Consider the following 18,651-nt stretch of genomic DNA (forward strand, 5'->3'; position numbering starts at 1 on the left):
TCATTACTGACCTGTGCCCAGTTTAAAATAGTGACCTCCAGGGGACCAGCTCTGTCCTCAGTCACTGAGGGCCTGGACATTCCCAGAGTGCCGCATGGTTGCCAGAGGGCCAGGAAGCAAGCGGCATTTGCAAAACGTTCAATGGTCCAGTTCTGGGTTGGCTGATCCCAGAGCAAGGGCTGCTCCAGTGCCGGCTTTTTCATGCACCCCTGAGCTGTAATTAAGAGGAGCTACAAAAGAGATCAAAATTGGACATGTGGTTAGTTACTGGCAGGACTAACAGGTTTCCATGACTACGTGACGTCAACTTTACAAACTCCACCATTCTGAGGACACCTGTGCAGAGACCCACTCCGGGGACATAATAGCACTTGCCGAGCCAGCCTCCTTCCCAACACTAAGCAGTGGTTGGCTCCATTAAGATTAGCTCACGGAGGGACTGAGGGATCAGGGAAAACTTTTTCCTGGAGGCTTTTTATAAATTATTCACGTCTATGCAAAATCTATTTAAAACAGTCAAATAAAAATATGTCAATATGAATGTGCGTCACGTGGCTGAAAACTGCTGCCTTGGCACTCACTAGCTAAAGCAATTCCGGGAGACTAAAGTGTCTATAAAGGAACCAATACATTTCAAGAGGTGCAAATAAAGGGCCAACTCCTCAGCTGGCATAGATCATCCTTGGTCTATTGAAGTCAAGGTGGGAGGGCGCTGGGCTGCACCACTGAGGAGCCAGCCCAAGCACTGACGAGCAGGGAGAGGTTGTGACATTTTGCTGTCTAAATGCACTGAAACCTGCCGTCAATGGCTATTTAGCACGTGGAGCTCTGTCGGTCAGCATGGCGGTACGGAATTCCACGCTGTTGTCAGCCCTGCTGCTGATGTATTGAGTCTTCGTTGATTGCAGGTTTCATTCAGAACAAAAGGGATTTTACAGAAATATCAATTAGCTGAAAATAGGATCCTGTCCAGTCCCTGCCCACCCCTGGCTATGCAGCCAGTCACCTGATTGCCAGCTCTGTGCCCAGTCCAGATTTAGCTGTCTCGGGCCAGGGGCTTTCCTCCTTTTCCCTTGAGAGACTGCCCCACAACCTATTCGCAGAGATCACGATTAGTGCCAGTGCAGCCCTCTCTCCTGACCTAGGAAGCCAGCCAGCCTGGACAGACCAAGACGTGGTGTTAAACCAAGTACATATTGCTGAAATGGTACAGATGCTCCATAAGGGCCTCAGCCAGCTCCCATGGAAGCGAATGGACATTTACTTTCCATTCACTCCCGTGAGAGTTGAATTGAGCCAAAATCTCCAATAACAGTGTGAGTAAGAGAGACCTGAGAGCTGGGTATAATCCCTTTTCTATTTAACCTGCATAGTGCCTCTCTCTGTCCTGCATCTGTCCACATCCCTCCCCTGTGTGCTCCCCACTTGACCTACAGTTATTTGGCAAAAATTTCTTCTCTAGGTTGGATTTGATGACAGCAATACAGCTGAAGCAGGGCGCCAGTGGTGACTAGGCCTTGTGTTCCCGCTTTGCACAGCAGTCAGTTTCACCCTGTGTGAATACAGAACAGGAGTGAGTGCAGTTGGAGCAAACTGATGAAAAAATCTATGCTTCATTTTCTGGGTGCTGCTGTTGCCTCAGACAAGCAGGGCTGAAAACTGCTGAATTGAATGTGGGGGTTGCATCTTTCCTTAGAAATCCAGGTGAGAAGGCCATTTCGCCACTTGGATCTGTTCATAGAGTGTCTGTTGGGGGAGGAATATTTAATCCCATCAGGCTGAGGACCATCTCAGAGGCATAAGTGACAGAACAAAGAGAGCTGATAGCATGGTTTAAGGTGTGTGTGTGTTTTCAACCTATATTAAAATGTTTTCTAGAATTTTTTAAATAGGGAATGATTTGGTGTCTGGATTCAATTCTCCTGAAATGGCCACGAACCAAACCTGATAGCCAGGGTCTGGCACCTGAAAGTGAAACTGACTGACACAAAAGTGAACCTGTTGGCCTATTTTCACTGACCAAGCTAAGTGTGGAGTAAAAATTAAACCGTGAACACCAATGGTGAGCAGTTCCTGACTTTCCTTCCTTTTGAAGTGGCTCTTAGTTACACAGGGACGTATCTTAGTTTTGTATGATTTGTAACCTGATAGATCCCATTTACAAGCTCACAAGAGCTCATTGTACCGCTACTCCCGTGGAACCCAATCTGAGGATGAACAATCTACCTCTCCCCAACATGTTCCCTGTCAGTTTGATTTTCAGGCTTCTATTCCACCAGCCTGTCATCTTTGACAGATTCCACCCTGGGGATCTTTCTGTCAAATAAGCAACAGAATTCATAGAGCTCAACTCACCGACATCTCAGGTTCCTGACTTTCTCTCTGAACATTGTATCAGTCACCCATGCTGCTCTGCAGTTGCCCAGGAGCTAGGCAGCTCCAGGCCAGTGACATGACCCCATGTTCTCCGGAATTGGACCCAGGCTGCCACTGTCAAATCAATGACGGGGGAGCTTTGAAATCCAAAATCTTTAGAAACAGCAATTTGGCAAACTAATTGTAGGTACCAGAGGAGGCCAATTTGAATAGAGCATCAGATCAATATTTTGCTTCTTGTTCATTGAGTCTGGGTCAGAAGCTGCAGGGGGAATATCCCAATGAATGGCTCTGATTACTGATGTTCAGGACGCATGCTCTGCTCTCCAGAGCTCACCTCCCGTCCTTGGCTCTCAGTGTTGGACTCTACTGGCTTACTGGAAAGCAGAGGTTTCCCCTGACTGTAGTTTATTCTGTCACTGTGTAAGTGCCCTTGTGTGCTGTGATAGCACAATGAGCCCATGGCCTGTGTCCCACGTGGCTCCATGTGAGGAGAGGAGTCCAACATCAACACGTGCAGACCAATGTCCTGCTAAACAGATTTGTTACATAGGGTAAAACAGTGCTATTGTGCCAAATGTAACCCCGAGGTTTTTCCTCCATTACCTGACATTCCTTTGGAAGCATTTCACAGGATAGGCTGGGCGGATGCAAATGGGCTAGCATTCAACAGAAGATGAACATCCGGATCCTTTCCCAAAGTTTGTGGGGTGTTCAGAGCTGATATTTTGGCCTGGTATCCCTATAGTGACAGGGGCAGCAGTGTCTGTTGCTATGACATTGTGAGGTCTTTGCTTTTTGTTTGTGCCTAAACATTTCTAAAAGCTCACCCTCTGTGCAGGGGCAGCAGCCACATTACGCTCTGAGTCATTGCAGCCTGTTACAGTCAGAAACACACAGTGCTCTCTCCTGGAGACTTCACTTTTGTTCTTTATTGTTATTTTCCTGAGTCTAACCAAAAGTCATTTTAGATTTAAAGTCTCCCCAAAGCTGGAGTATGTTTGGGTCCATTTCTAATAATATGGGCCAGATCCTCCACTGGTGTCTATCTGTCTAGATTAGGCACTTCTATGAAGTTACCCTGATTTACACCAGTGGAGAATCTGGCCCAGAGGCTACATTTTAGAGCCCTCTGGCATCCCCATTCACCCCCTTACTCTCTTCCCACCATACACCAGCCTGAAAGGCCTTGCATTGCAGTGACTCTGTCTCTAGCTGAGTGGGCTGGAGATGGGTCTCCCTCAAGGCCACAAAGTACAACCTCCAACGGCACTGTGTAGCACTAGACAGAGTCCTCTGCATGCATTTGCTTAGCAGATCAGTCTTCCTACCTGCTCACCCATGCCCTGAGCTGTTGAGCAATGAATTGCTGGGTTACACCAACTTTGTGCAATTTAGTTTAAGCTGCAGAGACAGCAAAGGGCAGTTTAATTTACTTAGCTTGATACCCAGCAATGCAACATAATCACATTAAGAACAAAGCAACTTGTTCTCATTTAAGCTCACCAACGTCCAGAAAATTAGAGCCAATCACATCTCATACAGAACACACCAGTCATCAACTCATACGTTTCTGTGGGAGCTGGAAAGAAAAGACCAATAGCAAGATGCTGTGAGTTTGCCATGTGGATTGATAGAGATATTTTGTTTGCATTCATTTTAATCAACAACCCCCTGAAAGGAGAGAGAGGCACAACTCCCATCTGTATAGAAAGAAGTTAGACAAAAAGAGGAAGGAAGCAAGGCTTGTAATGGAGCCAAGGCCTGGAGCTGAAAAGCTACTGGTGGGGGTGTGGGTGTTGCTCGTTAGAAAGAGATTTGCTTAGGTATTTGTGACTATGGTGCTCTCCAGTTCCTGGGTGTCTGAAAACAGGCTAAAAGTCTCAATGCTGGCTACAGCTAGTGGAGCGCCTCCTTTCATCCCCGGGGTGAAGATCTGAGTTTGGAAGCAGATGGTCCTGCAGCTGCAGTCCAACAGATGACCATAAAATCTGTCTACATGCAGCCAGTGATTTGTTACACTGTGTCTGGAGATGCAACCCTTCTAGCTCACATTGAGGGCGTGCTGCATTATTAGCGTGGGGGAGAGGCTCACTGCTATGTATCTGGGGTCTGGTGAAGGTCCTTGCAGATGGCGCAGTAGCATTTTTTAAGTGGCTTTAACTGTATTCTGTTTAGTGTCAGTGCCTTGACAAGTACCTAGGTAAATGCATGCACCAGGCATTTCTCTATCAGCACCAGTGGCAATAGCATGGAACCATGTACAGCTGTGGCACTGCGGCACCATCCCCATTTGCTTGTTCTGCTACGGGCACTCAGTGGTCGTTAGGCAAAATGTAAATCTAAACACCACACAGTGATCACTTTGTGATAGACGCTGAGAGGCTAGTAAGTATGAACAGCCAGCATACCCTGATTTCCATGTGGATGCAAATTTGCATTGGTGAAGCGCTTTGCTTGGGGGCAGGGGACATTCTCAGGAAGAGTGAAACCAATGGTGGAGGCTGATGGCAGTTCAACTCATTACTTCTAGCATCAGGTGAGATGGGGTAGATAAACCGGAGGCCTGGCTCTGCACTCCTTACTCAGGTTAACCCCCCACCGGCCTCCTGGAGTGCGAAAGGCCCTAAGCAATTGGAGTAAGAGATGATTTTCTTAAAGGGTCTGTAAAAGGTGCATGAAAGGGAACAGTGCAGGTTTGCTTTGAAACTTCACCCAAATACAAAAGTTCTCGTGGGAAATAAATCCTTCCCCAGGGAATGACGGGAAGGGACAGGTCATTGCTGCCTAGTGTTAGCATATGACTCAAAGCTGCCTGTCCAATGTTAATTTGCCTGGAGTGAGGCAGAGAGATTGACAAGACTGGAGATTTCAGAAACAAAAATATGTTGTAAAAAAACCTCATGCTTAATTTACTATAAATCATGATCTTTGTACTCCTGCGGCTTCCACCCTGCTGGAGCTTTATCTTATTGTAACAGGCTGCACATTTAAGTCACTCCAAAGCTTGCCGAGTTGTAAATATTAGTGTTAACTTGATGTATCGAAACAAAACCAGCATCGTCCTTGTTGGATCCGTCTTTGTAACGTGTTATCTCCACAGAGTCAAAGTAGGCAATGCTTGCAAAGAACGTTGGGCATGAAAAGCACTGGAGAAGGGCTGAGAATTCTTCAGAAGTATCACAGAGATCATGTTCAGTGGGGTTTTCAAAAGAACTGAGCTCTCAGGCTCCATGGCAGTGCTGGGAGGTGTCTTAAAATCTGGCCACTTCAGCTAGGTGTCTTGATGGGAACTACACTCTCCTTAAGAGCTGACCATAAGCCTGGGGTGTCTCACCAAATGACTCCATTGTTAGGAAAAGTCCTGTAGCAAGAAGAGGAAATGGCACTGCTCTGGTGATAGGGTCTGTAGACATGCAGTGAAACTACACAGATTAGATTAGATTGCACAGAGTATAAAATACCCTGCTGTTTGACTTCGAAAATGACCACTACTTTGCTCCAGAACGTCCAAAGATGCATATGTTTTCTAATTGCCTGCTTGAAGGGGAGTCCTCTGTTTCCCTCTGTGTGAGGCTATTACAGGGATGCTGCCAAATACAAGCCATTTCCTGGAGTCCTTATTGTCTTGGCTGAGAAAGCACTGCTGGATTTGGTCTGCATGTAGCCCCTGAAATGACACATGGCTGTACATACATCTCTAATAATAAACACTTTGATGGCTAATGCTGAAAAAACTCATAGACTTTAAGGTCAGAAGGGACCATTATGATCATCTAGTCTGACCTCCTGCACAATGCAGGCCACACAATCTCACCCATCCACTTCTATAACAGACCCCTAATCTATGTCTGAGTTATTGAAGTCCTCAAACTGTCTTCCAGTTAGATCGACTCCACATCACTCATGCTGCCTGCTCACTTTTTAAAATCTCACTCAGCTCAGACAGTGCACTGGACTTGTCGGCGTCAGTTGGGTTTAGGGCCAGGTTCCCTTCCTGGTTCTCATGCCCTGGTAGATGCAGTGCACTTCACATCCCTTTGGGAGGCTGGTCAGTATCTTTATCAGCATCTTACAGTTGGGGAAACTGAGCCACAGAGCTGAGGTGACTGGCCAAGGTTGCTCTGTGAGTGTCTGGTGGAGCTTAAGGCCGTGCCTTGACCACATGGCTATCCTTCCACTCCCTGCACTGGCAAAGGCTGAGAGGCAGACAACGTGCTACTGAGAGTATCATCCCAAGAGCGGAGGAGATTTATCCCAGATTAGCACAGCACAGGGATCTCAGGGCAACATTTCCATTTTAGCCCAGCTGTTGGCTGCCTAGGAAACCTGACATGTTCTCAACCTCAGGATTGGATATTTGTGCAGAGCACTGACTACAGTCTGCCCCAGCCATGTCCCCAGGTCACAGGGGAAATAGGCTTTTTCTGCTCTGGGTGATCAGCTTGGTTGCTTAGTATTTGTGGGAGTTTCTGTAGTGGGTGTTTTATGGGGCGTTGATGCTTTGTTACTGTTTATTAGCCTATTTTAATTATCTGTTCAGCATCTCAGGGCCTGCCGACATACATAACTCTCAGGGTATAGCTCCACTGCAGTAAAACATTTGCAGCTGGCCCAGGTCAGCGGCTCAGGCTTCCAGAGACCGGGCTGCAGGGCTATAAAATAACATGTGGACCTTGAGGCTTGGGCTGGAGCCTGGGCTCTGGGACCTTCCCCTTGTGGGATCTCAGAGCCCAGGATCCAGCCCGAACCTGATCATCTACACTGCAGTTTTATAGCCCTGCTCCCCAAGCCCTGAGAGCCCGGGGCAGCCCACTCATGCCAGCAGCAGGTCTTTTACTGCAGTGGAGATTTCCCATGGGAGTCAAGATCTAATAGCGGTGGGGCTCTGTGTATGCGTGTCCGAGTCAGCACTGCATGACTGCATAGAATAATAGCAGCTGGTCGTTAAGAGACCAGGGTTTGGAGCAACCCAGGCTCATGGCAGATTAGAGTGTATGTTTGAATGGGGGTGGGTGGCCAAGGTCTTGCCCTGCTGAACTGGGACAGTTGCTCCAAAGGGTCAGTCAGGAAACACTGAGCTGGCTGTGATCCCTGTGATGTCTGAGCTCTGCAAGGCCTGTAACACTGAGTCCTTTCCTTTGTCTTGGGACCAATGGGGTTTTGCTGACCTCCCTGGGCTTTGCCTGGTGGCTTGCTGGAGACCTGACCCAGGCTGTGTTATGTGTTCATTTGTTAAAGCTGATGCAGAAGGACGTTTACCTTGGCACAAAGGGAACGAACTTGTTTCTCTTCAGGTCAGGTTTGAACTGAATTACATTAATTTTCTGCTATTACAGGCTCAAATCCATCTCCCCATTCTTTCCTAGGGAGCAAAGTGAATTCCACGCAGCTTCCGGTGGCTGTGTGTATATCTGAGGAGAGCATATAACACAGGTCAGTGTCAGCTCCTTGTGGACACTACAGAGGCCAAATACATGTTACATGCTGAGGAACTGCCAGTTCCTTGGCTCTTGAATGGGGACGTAGTCTGGCATTTTCCAAGGGAGTCAAGCACCCAAATCCCCCTCAATTTCCATGTATTTGGACAGTGCCTGGCACAATGGGCCCCTGAGCTTGGTCTCTAGGTGCAACCCTAGACACATCATAATTCCCAGCGAAGGCGGACAGACACCCTTAACTCTGCCCTATTGAGGCCCCAGGCCATAACAGTGTTGCCAGCTCTGATGATTTTTCATGAGTGATGGGATTTCAGCTGGGGCTGGGGATGGTCTGTGATGGTGAGAACAGCTCCATCTGCCTTGCAGATTTCAGCTGGGCCTGGGGAAATCCTTCTTTGATGGGCTGCTCTCCCCACTTGCCTGCCTGGGACATCCGACATGGAAAGGGGTGGGGGAGGGTTGTGAAGAGCCCCTGGAGCTGCAGGGGAGGCAGAGGCAGGGCTGGGGGATCAGAACAGATGGGGTCAAAATGATGTGGAGACTGGGCAGATGTTGGGGGCAGAACTGATAGCCAGAGGGGTGCAGGGCATGATGGGACATATGCCCCCTGAAAGTGTGTGGGGCAGATTGCCCCCAAAGCCCTCCCTTTATTGACTGCAGCACTGGAGGGGTGGGGCTAACAAGCCCCTCCTCCCCTGGGTGAGCCCTGCTGGCCGTTCCTGCCTGACGCGTTGGTGCCGGTGCCTCGGGACCCTTGTCATGGGGCCATGTGAGCAGGTCAGTGCATGGGACAGGCCTGGTGTCAGGCAGGCTGGGCCTGGGGTGGGGAAGGGATGTGGAGCAACGGTCCTGGGCCTGAGCATGCTCTGTCGTCCCCCTGCCTGCCAGGAGGAGGAGGAATCAATAAATTAGGGCAACCCCTTAATACTGTGGTTACTGCAAAGTGAGCAGTGCTGCCAGCTCTCGCAATTTCCTTGCCAGTCATGCGATTCTTGCTGGGGTGGGAGCCCAATCTCCTAATGACAGGGGAATCTCCAGCCCTCCCCCAAGTTTCAACCATCAGCCCACCTTCTGGGAAAGAGCAACCAGACAGGGCTGCCTGCAAAAGGCAGGTCGGAGCTCTCCCCCTGTCCTCAGGAGCTGAGAGGAGGAAGAGGGAGCAGCTGACAGCATTCCCACAGGATGGAGGGCAGCACTGATGCACTGTTTTGATTATCTGGGGTCTGATTCATGATTTTTGAACTTTAGGGTTGGTAATAGAACTGAGTGAATATAATTGGTTAATTTTGAACCCAAACCATTTTTTCTTTGTTTTTTTCTCAGTAAAATGAAAGACCCCCAACATTTAATTTGGGTCAAACAAAAAAATAATAATTGAGTGTTGATTTGAAACTGAAGGGTTGTTTAAACAGGAAACAGATCATTTGGACATTGCTGATTTTTTTTCAGTTTTTTTTATCTGAAACTATTCGCTGATTTCGAACTGAATTTCCATTGGTTCAGTGCCCTGAAAAATGCATTTTTTGGCTAATTTACCATTTATTGAAAATATTTTGTCCTGCTCTAGTGGGCAATCCTGCATTCTGATGCCAGCAACGGAGTGTTCCATTTATCTCAGGTGGCCGGGGGGTAGGAGGGGGCGAATGATAAACACCCCTTAAAGTTAATATTTCAATAGTGACGGGGCTTTGTGCCATCAGGTCAGTTCTCCTGACATCTGCTTCTTCCCTGATGGAGTATCTGGTAGTTTGGGTTTGGATAAAACAAGCCCAGATGTGCTTTTTCTCGCCAGCATTATGCCAGTGGCTCACGCGATGACCTCCCAGTAGGAAAGGGGACACTGTCTGGATCAGTTATTAAATCTGTCCAGCTCAATCAATATCAATTATTTTACACAAAGCAGAAAGCTTCTGTACTAAACCAAACACAATGGCACCATCTTGTGATAAGAGACCCATTCTACACTGAGGAGTAAATTTCTGGTTTTTCGCAATCAGGTAACTGAGGCATTTTATTGGACGAAAGACGCAGACTCCCACAACAAGCAAGAAGGTGAAATAAATGTAGTGGGTTAAGTCCTGCAGTGCATTTTGAAATCACTTTAGACTGTAAACTCTGTAGGGTGAAGTCTGCCTATACTGGTAAGTTGCACAGTGCTGAGCATGTCAGTAATTAGCCAATACAAAAATAATAAACTAATAATTAATAATGGGAGTTTTGCCATTGACTTCAATGGCATTTGACTCAGTGATTTTATCATTTGCCTTCCCAGCTTCAAAACCTTGTCTTGTCTCCCCCAGTTTACACATCACATGAAAACCCTAAAACAGCTCTGCTGAAGTCACTGTTAGGTGATAACTACCTCCGTCAGTGGGACACCTACAGCCTGACCATTGTTTTTGTACCCAGTGTTAAGAGTGAGTAGTCCCTATAAAAACACCCAGAAAAAGATCAAGACCCCAGGTCTTGTCTCCTGCCCTTGGTTTTTTGTTTAAAAATATAAAAATGAAAGATCTTGGAATAATTAAATTTAGGATCATAGGGGGAATTGAGAGGCTGTTCTTATGTAGTGAAAGTATGTCCAGTTGTTAAGTACTGCAGCAAGGGAGCTCTCAAGTTCTTCAAGAGGATGTAACAAAATTTGGGTACTGGTTTATTACATTAAAATAAATTAAACAGTCGTCACAAACTGTATCTTATACAGGTACTGAACGATGACGTTGTGATACATGCCTGGGATATTCTCTGTAGTATGCTGGACCTTGGCTTGCAACAAATAAACAGTAAAAGCCAGCATATTCCATATCATTTGCCAGGAAGTAGTCTCCTGAAATGGATTAATTTTAAATAACTAAGGACAGGTTACACAGAGCCTCTACAGGCCTGTGCATTATATAAACTATAGAGTAGGATCTGCTATGTATCTTGGGTCCATGGTTTCTGGTTAATTGCTCTTTGCAAAGCCACATCCTCCTGGGATTCTTGCCACGGAGTGATTTGTAGAGGTAGGTTGTAATGATCCGTGGCTTCCAGCTATATGCACACATTCTGCATGGTGATCAGCTAAGCGCATACACAGAACACTAGAATAAAACTCATGGACTTTGGCTGCATGGAAAACACAGGCCAGTTCCTGGTGATGAAAGGAGTGGCCCTCAAGCAAGGGAGAACTCTGCCCTACACAGAAGTAGGTCTAACATATTCCATCCAGCAGAGGGCAGGGACACCCACTCAGAAGCCATAAAGGTCCTGATGTAGTGTATGTATCAACTGATCTGACACCTTCTATCCAGAACAGAAGCAAGTACATTGCTGTATAGGCAAAGGGAAAGCAAGGCCCATCAGTGCAAACATTCGCCTGACATGCCTCCAGTTGGAAATAACTGTATGCTCTCAGAAGCTTCCTTCATTCTCTCTATAGCCAAATTCTGTCAAAGAATAGACAGGAGTGGCAGATGGCTCTCTGTCTGACCAGGCATATTTTATGAATTAAAAGACCCCTCATTTTACACGTGTCTAGTTACGACACAGATAAATTGCAGTTGGCAGATGGCTATCAGAGTCACAATCTCAGGGAGGAGACTTTGCTTTAAGCTTGTGTCTGAAGGGACTGGCAGTGTTTCTCCAAATGAAGAGAATGCCAAGATCACAGCTATCAATGGGGAATTATTGAGGAAATTGCATAAATATCCTAGATAAACCCCAGTAGGTAGATTACAACTGGCATAGCAACAGCGAACCCTGCTCAGGACCTGAGAGAATATGTGGTTACCTGGATGGTGTTGTGAGCTGCTTCCAGCATTCTCAGCCCTGGCTGGATTCCTAGCCCCGGCATGGACAGAATTTGGTATACTAAATGAAGATCACAAGGAGAATGATATGAATAGGGAATAACACTTTGCACTTATATAAGATGCATCATCTGAGCATCTCAATATGCTTTGCAAACACAAATTAATTCTATGCCTCACTGAACCCCTCAGAAGCTGGCAGTATTAACCTCATTTTTCAATCAGAGAAACTGAGGCCTAGCTGAGCGTTGCATCACCAACCTGCCAGCAGTCAGATGGCTGCAGCTTATTTGCATATGATGAAGTTGATTGCAGCTGCCCTCATCTTTCACATGGTTTGTAGTTATTGGAAACTGAACTGCTAAGGAACAAAGGATCTGTTTCTATGGAAATGTCCTTAGGAACAAACGAGGAAGAGAAATACAGAAAATATGTTAATAAGACAGAGGAGGAGATGTTTCTATGTAGTTTACAATATTTCTTTGAGATATCTATGGGGTTCAGCGGTTTAGCTCTGTCCAAGTCATCACCACTTCCTTGATCCTTACTTTCTCAATGCTGGAAAGACAATGGCCAGGCTACTGTAGATTGGCATAGCTCCTCTGAGTCAATGGGGTGATGCCACTTTATGTCTGATGAGGATCTGGCCCACACATAATTTCCAAGACTATTGGATCAAGACAGAACAATGGGTTATCTCTGTAGGTTACAACTCTTCTGCATGAAAGATGAGGGCGGCCACCAGGGGCACCATAATTCAGCCGCCTGGATCATCATGCAAAATACAGCCAGCTTGGCCCTAATTTCACTCATCTCTGACATAACTCTACTGATGTGAATCTTTACTCTGGTGTAAGTGAGCAGAAGAGTCAGGCCTCCAATATATTTGTGAGTGCTTACATAATGGTCATGGGCACCCTTTGACTTACATGACCATGCACACAACATGAACAGTCAAAGTGTGAGTCACAGAATGGTTTATAGGTTGAACCGATGAGGATTATTAGTATCCGCTGGATCATTTTGGATAACTAGCATCAGCTGTCGTGGCAATGGGCAAAAGGGCTAAGCCTGCTGATACTGTACTGCAGCTGGTATTGCTGCTGCTATTTATCACCAGGGCCGGCTCTATGCACCGGCAAACCAAGCATGTGCTTGGGGTGGCACAATTCCAGGGGCAGCACAATTCCAGGGGCAGCATTCCGGCCACCTTTTATTTTTTTTTTTCGCTTTGGCAGTTGTGCTCTTGGAGTTTTTTTTTTTATTATTATTATTTTTGTTTTGTTTGGGGTGGCAAAAAACCTAGAGCTGGCCCTGTTTATCGCTTATTAAAGGCAGGTGAGCAGCAGAGAATTGATTCTACAAATCTGGGCCTCAAGCCTGCAAGCTGCTTTGCGCTTGCTGAATCAGGCCTGTGGGGATGTAAGTGTCCACCTAAATGGAGTAGCTGGAGGTCCAAATTTGTATTAAGTTTGCCCTCCTCACTAAATGACAGTGGTTAGGATGCTAGCCCGTGATTTAGGAAACCTCCATTGGATTCCCGGCCCCAGATGCCCTGTATGACCCAGAGCAAGTCACTTAGGCCCTAAGTCACTAAGGTATTTGAGTGCCTAACTCCCCTTGACATCTGCCTATCTGCCTTCAACAGAGCTGGGCCTCAGCTTCTGGGCCTCAGTTCCCCGTGCGTAGCCTAGGGATGATAGCACTGGACATTGCCTCTTGGGGTTGGTGCAGACAGGTACTGAGCCATAGGCGATGTGCTAATAGGGTTACCATCTGGCTGGTATTTGACTGGCCCGGCTGGTTGGTTTATGGATTTGCCAGTTGCCAGAAAAATAATTTAATCTGCCGGGTATGTTTTAGGTGGGTGGAAAGATCTGCAGTTTTATCCCAGGACCGTGGGGTAGTAAATGCGAACAGTTTCTGGGTCCAGCTAAGGCTGCTGCGGTGACCCCACTTCACTCTGTGTATCCCCCTGGATACCACGGGGGGCTGCTGGAGAGGGGGTTGCGGTGCTGGGTTTGTGGCATGTCACAGGTGGTAACACCTGGGCGCTTGGCACCAGCAGACTCGGGGCTCAGGGCTCCCCCCGGCCCCGGCCCCGGCCCCGGCCCCAGCCTCTCCTACAGCCGGGCTCTGCCGGCGCCTGGGGGCACGGGGTGGGTGGCACTCAGCCGATGGGGGGTTTCAGGGGCTGGGGGGGCGCAGCCAGACGCGCCCCGCCGGCTCCGGGGAGCCCCGCCCGCCGGTCCCTGGAAGTGGGCGGTGTTGCCCTGCCCAGCCCGGCTGCTGCCCGGCTGCCGCTGCCTCCCTCCCTCCCGCGGGCTGCGGCAGAGGCGCAGGCGCCGGGCGGAGGAGCAGGACCATGGCCGCGGCTCCGGCGGGTAGGACGGGGCGCCCGGGCGGGGGGATCCGGGCGGCGTGGCCGGGCTGCGCTGGGGGCACTAACGCGTCTCTCCCGCTTTCCCCCACAGAGGCGGAGACCCGGCAGCGGCTCCTGCGCACCGTCAAGAAGGAGGTGGGTGCTGCGGCCGGGCCCGCGCAGCTGGAGCCCCCGGGGGCCAGATGTGGGGGGGGGTGGAGGATGTACCAGGTGTTGGTGCGCATCTGGATGAACCAGTGCCTGGCTTTTTTGGGGGAGGCTCCTGAAGGCTTTTTTTTGGGGGGGGGGGGGGCTGCACATCTGGAGCCTGAAGTCCGGGGGAGACTAGGGGATGCTCCAGATGTTGTTTTAGGGGGCGCCCTGGGGGTCAGCGCGCCCGGCTGCCCGTTGAATGGCTCTCGCTGTCTGTGTGTGTGTGTGTGTGGGGGGGTAGGGCTGATTCCTCCCCCATCTGGTTTATTCGTTTTGTTTGTGCCTGCTGCAAGGGTGCGCTCTGAACGCTGCCCCATCGCCGCTCCGGCCCACTGAGCTGCGGGGAAGCCAGTGATTTGGGGTGTTGCGGGGCTGGGGTTTATCTGGGGTGCAGGGTCGTTTTGATGAGCACGTCTCCCCTTCTGCCCTCCTCCCCCCCAGGCAGTACTGCTGGGATCTGCTTTTATCTGTTGTGACCATTGCTAATAACTGTCTCCCAGCTCCCAGCAGGGTCGGTCTTGTGTCATTACTAGCAGCAGTTAGGAAGCCAAAAACCCGAGTCCCAAACTCACCCCTGTGGCTTTACTGGCCTGGGCTGCGTTGTGCACCTAAAGGAGAGAGTGGCTCCAATCCAGGGAGATTGCATGAGATCCCCCAGGAATCCCATCGCCTGCCTGGGGCCTGAATTGTTGGACTGACTCTTCAATGACCTGCATTGAAGGGATTCAGCTGAGGGGGATTCATTGCTCCCAGAGGGGCTTCAGTAGGGGATATCACCTTTTCGCCCACAGCCACTGGGTTGTTTTAGAGCCAGGTTTACCCCTGCTGGTACATGCACATGTCCCTGGTTTTCTAACGTGATTTTGCAGGCGAGTAGTTTGGAACGTGAACACATCACTTCAGCTGGTTAAAAGGTAAAAGTTAATCCTGACTGGATTTATGGCATTTTGAAAGCTAGCTGGGTGCCTGGTCACTCGCGCCTGTTACTGAGAGGGTTTCATTGGCTGTGTTGACAGAAAAGAGCATACTATTGTCAGGGGAAGGGTCAGACGTTCCCTGAAGGACTCTCAGGCCTGATTTTTATAGCTGTCTACAGGTAGGGGAGCGGCAGCAGGATCTAGTGGTTAGTGGGAACCAGGACTCTTGGGTTCTAGTGGGTCCAGTGACCCACCATGTGACCTTGGAGAGTCACCTCAGCTCTCTCTGTTGCTCACTTTCCCTGTCTCTTAGGGATGTTATGAGGTTCCATTAACTAATATTAGATCTTCGGTGCAGGGTACTGTACAAATGTGAAGCGTTATTTCCATTTTAAATCGCTTAAGGATATGGTCCTTGCTTGTACTATGCTAGCATCTAGGACCGCAGCCGTGGACCAGGAGCCCTGGGCGCTAGGTCCTGTACAAACACAGCACAAACAGATGCCCCTGCCCCAGACAGCTTCCAGCCTAAGTGCTGTTAGCCATTAAAGGCCCTGCTTTGGTAATACACTGTTACATTTCCAGGGGTTGCTTGGGGATATGGCTGCGTTAGCAGGTGTCCTGGAGCTGAACTGCCAGGAGGTGCTTGGAAAGTTTGCCCCTCGTTGACTCACCCGCGTGAGAGAATTCCAAGGGAAAGCGTATGCTTTGTCTCTCTGGTGGACTCGGCGTTACGTGGAGTCTCAGAAGTGACAGCTGTTTGTGCAAGCAGAGCCTGTGAGCTAAGGATGCCAGTTCAGCTATCTCAATCCTTTATTTTTCCTTCTTTTCTGGGTTCTAGTCAGCTCCTTTGGGAAAGTTCACAGGCCCAATATTTACTCTGCTTAAAAACTGAGGCAAAGCAGTGCCCTTTGAGGCTGCAGGTTTCTGGGCTTGGACCTAATCCCAGGCCACCTCCATGCGTCACCTCCTTGCCAGTGATGGCTCTTTAGTTATCGTCTTAACAGTTTTTTTGGCTGGTCCGTGAAGTGCCGCCGTCCTTCCTAGAGTCCCCGCGCTGCTTCGGAGCTCCCTAGAGGAATGTGTATCGCACAGACCATGCACGGACCCTTCCTCTTGTATTTTGACAGTGTGGTACTTGCAGAGAGGAGAAGAATTATTTGTATTTATTTTCTTTAATTGCACACATAAGTATGGTATGTCACTGTGAGGCAGTATTCATGGCTCATGGGATCAAATAAAAAACCCTACCAAAAATACAATCTAATGAGAGCATATTAACGGATATACCTATATCCAATTCGAGCTCCAGTGTGGGGCCTCTGTCATCTTCAGTGTTTCTGGCCGAGTGCTGGGTTGGTGTTCGTAGCCGTAACCCATTCTGAAGCTGGTGGTACAAATTCCTTTGTCCTGTGTCATGTAAATATGTTTTTGTTGCCGGCAATGTGACTCCCATAAGGTCCCCCCCTGCCCCCCCGCCGAGTGGGACAGCACCCTGTTTGCTCCGGTGACAGGAATGACTCTAATTGTCCCTATCCTCGGCCTGACTGCTCCCTTGGTGTAAATCAGCAGCATGTTAAAATGTTTGAAAATCCTGGTCTCACCACTTCTGAGCTCTCACATGAATGACTTGCACGTGCATGTTTGTGCTATGTGAGTGTGCGCCCACAAGATGGGGCAGCTAGGGAGCTCATTTTAGGCCTGTCTGGCATGATGGTCTCCCTTTTAACACATCTTGCACAGTCTCTGTTTAGATTAGCAGCTTTCGCTATCCCAGTCTAGGGCTGCCTCGGATTGAGTGCTCTGTATCATATGGATAATTACACTCCCGCAGCATTTTTCATCCTCTCACTTTGAAATCTTTTCCCAGTGTGGGGAAGCATTCTGAGCCCCATTTTACAGAGATGAAACCTGAGGCCTAGAGAAAGGAAGGGATTACGCAGGGAGTGACTGGCACAGCCAAGAACAGAATTGAGGTCTCCCGACTTGTTGCCCCCTGCTCTCCCCACTAGACATGTTGCATTTTATAAGGTAACCAGGACATATGGTTTGAAAAGCAAAAAGACTGACATACGTGGTTGAGTAGCCAAACAAACGAACCAGTTTGTGCCCTTCCGCATCTTGATGCTTGTTGTGATGGGTGTGGTGGAAAGAGATACTTCTCATTGCCTTGACAACTGCTGTTACACTACAGGAAGGGTATGACAGTTATTTAACATCTGAAATTAAATTGACCTCTCGTAATTACAGTCCATCTGTGACCCTGCCTGAATTGGTATGAACAGAAAGACCAGATGCAGAACGAAGCAGCAGCCTCTGGAAGGTCTGAGGTGGTAAAGACAGGGGTGGTTTTAGCAAAGAAGATGAGTAATACTCAATGCCCCGATGGAATAAGTTAAAACAGGGTTGAACAATGGGCATGATCTTCAGGTCGGGGAATTTATTCTACGTAGGTTCTGATCCTGCCTTCGTCACCGTATTAAGTGCCTTCCAGTTGTGCTTTAAATGATGAGCTGTGTGGTTCATTCTCCCCGCAGGGCAGGGAGTCGTTTTTTGTGTTTTAAAATGTGCATGTTGCTCTGCATGCGCTAGAGAAGGCAAGTTGAAGAAATGTGCCTTGCACTTGGAGTAGAAGATGGTAAGATTTGGGATGGTCCTTAGTTCCCGGGGGAGTTGTGCCACAGTCTGGGATTAGAGTTTTCTTTGGGGCCATTCTGTGGCACAGTTGAGCAGCCATGTCATGCAGCATTTCAATAGGTCCAGCTAAATTCAGCCAAAGATTAAGTCTGTATCAAAGGAGAGAGAGGAAGAGAAAGTGGAAAAAAAAGACACTGTGGGCAAGTGAAATAGCTCGTCGCCCCAATCTGGATGCATGAATGTCAGAATATAGCATAGTCTGATATTTGCTTTTTTTTGAAGAGCCCTCAGGCCTAGTGCATTATGGTAATATCCATGTTCAGTGTCTTCTGTGCAACAGATACAGAAACACTGCAGAATTTCCTTCCATTCACCTACATTGGATTGCAAAACATTTGGTTTTTCTTTTGAATGCTTTGCATGGGACTTTTTGGCAGTACCTGAGCTTCCCGAGCTCTGCGTCCGAATGCACGGGTTCTGTGTGCTCAGAACACACAGTGCTGTTGGCAACGTCTTGAGGAAGGTGAATGCGATTGGTGCCTGGTCCGACACACAGTGAAGTCAGCGGAGGTCTGGCACCAAGACCCTGATTCAGCAAGATGTGGTCAGACCTTGTTGAGCCCGAGCTGCATTTCTCTTCCCTCTTCTTTTTTTTCCATTAGAAGTAAGAACAATATTTGAGAAAATAAATCTCTGGGTTATGTAGATAATTATTTACTGACATTCCTGATAGTTAAAATAGGTGACTCCTAGGCATTTTTGTCTGTGGCAGCACTGCCATCTCTTCTGTCTCCCCTACTCATTGGATTTACTTAATTTTTTTTTAACTCAATCTTTCTTTTCTGAATTGGTTTAACTCTTTGGGGTTCCCCATGCACAGCAGCACTGCAGGAATTTCCTCCCTTTATTGCATC

At 48.3% G+C, this 18,651-nt stretch overlaps 1 protein-coding gene across 6 annotated transcripts in view; it reads left to right on the forward strand.

The window, feature by feature from the left end:
• The first annotated feature begins 13,924 nt into the window (after positions 1-13,924).
• Positions 13,925-18,651, forward strand: part of SGSM1 (small G protein signaling modulator 1) — an 82,161-nt gene continuing 77,434 nt past the window's right edge. For 5 of the 6 annotated variants that reach the window (XM_050923413.1, XM_050923414.1, XM_050923415.1 and 2 more), the window contains exons 1-2: positions 13,925-13,992; positions 14,083-14,126. In XM_050923413.1, coding sequence (XP_050779370.1) covers positions 13,974-13,992; positions 14,083-14,126 — 63 coding nt within the window. In that variant the 5' untranslated portion in view covers positions 13,925-13,973. The remainder of the gene's footprint in view (positions 13,993-14,082; positions 14,127-18,651) is intronic. The other variant, XM_050923417.1, reaches the window with a different exon arrangement.

This window comes from Gopherus flavomarginatus, chromosome 15 (genome assembly GCF_025201925.1).
Source record: "Gopherus flavomarginatus isolate rGopFla2 chromosome 15, rGopFla2.mat.asm, whole genome shotgun sequence".
NCBI lineage: Eukaryota > Metazoa > Chordata > Testudines > Testudinidae > Gopherus > Gopherus flavomarginatus.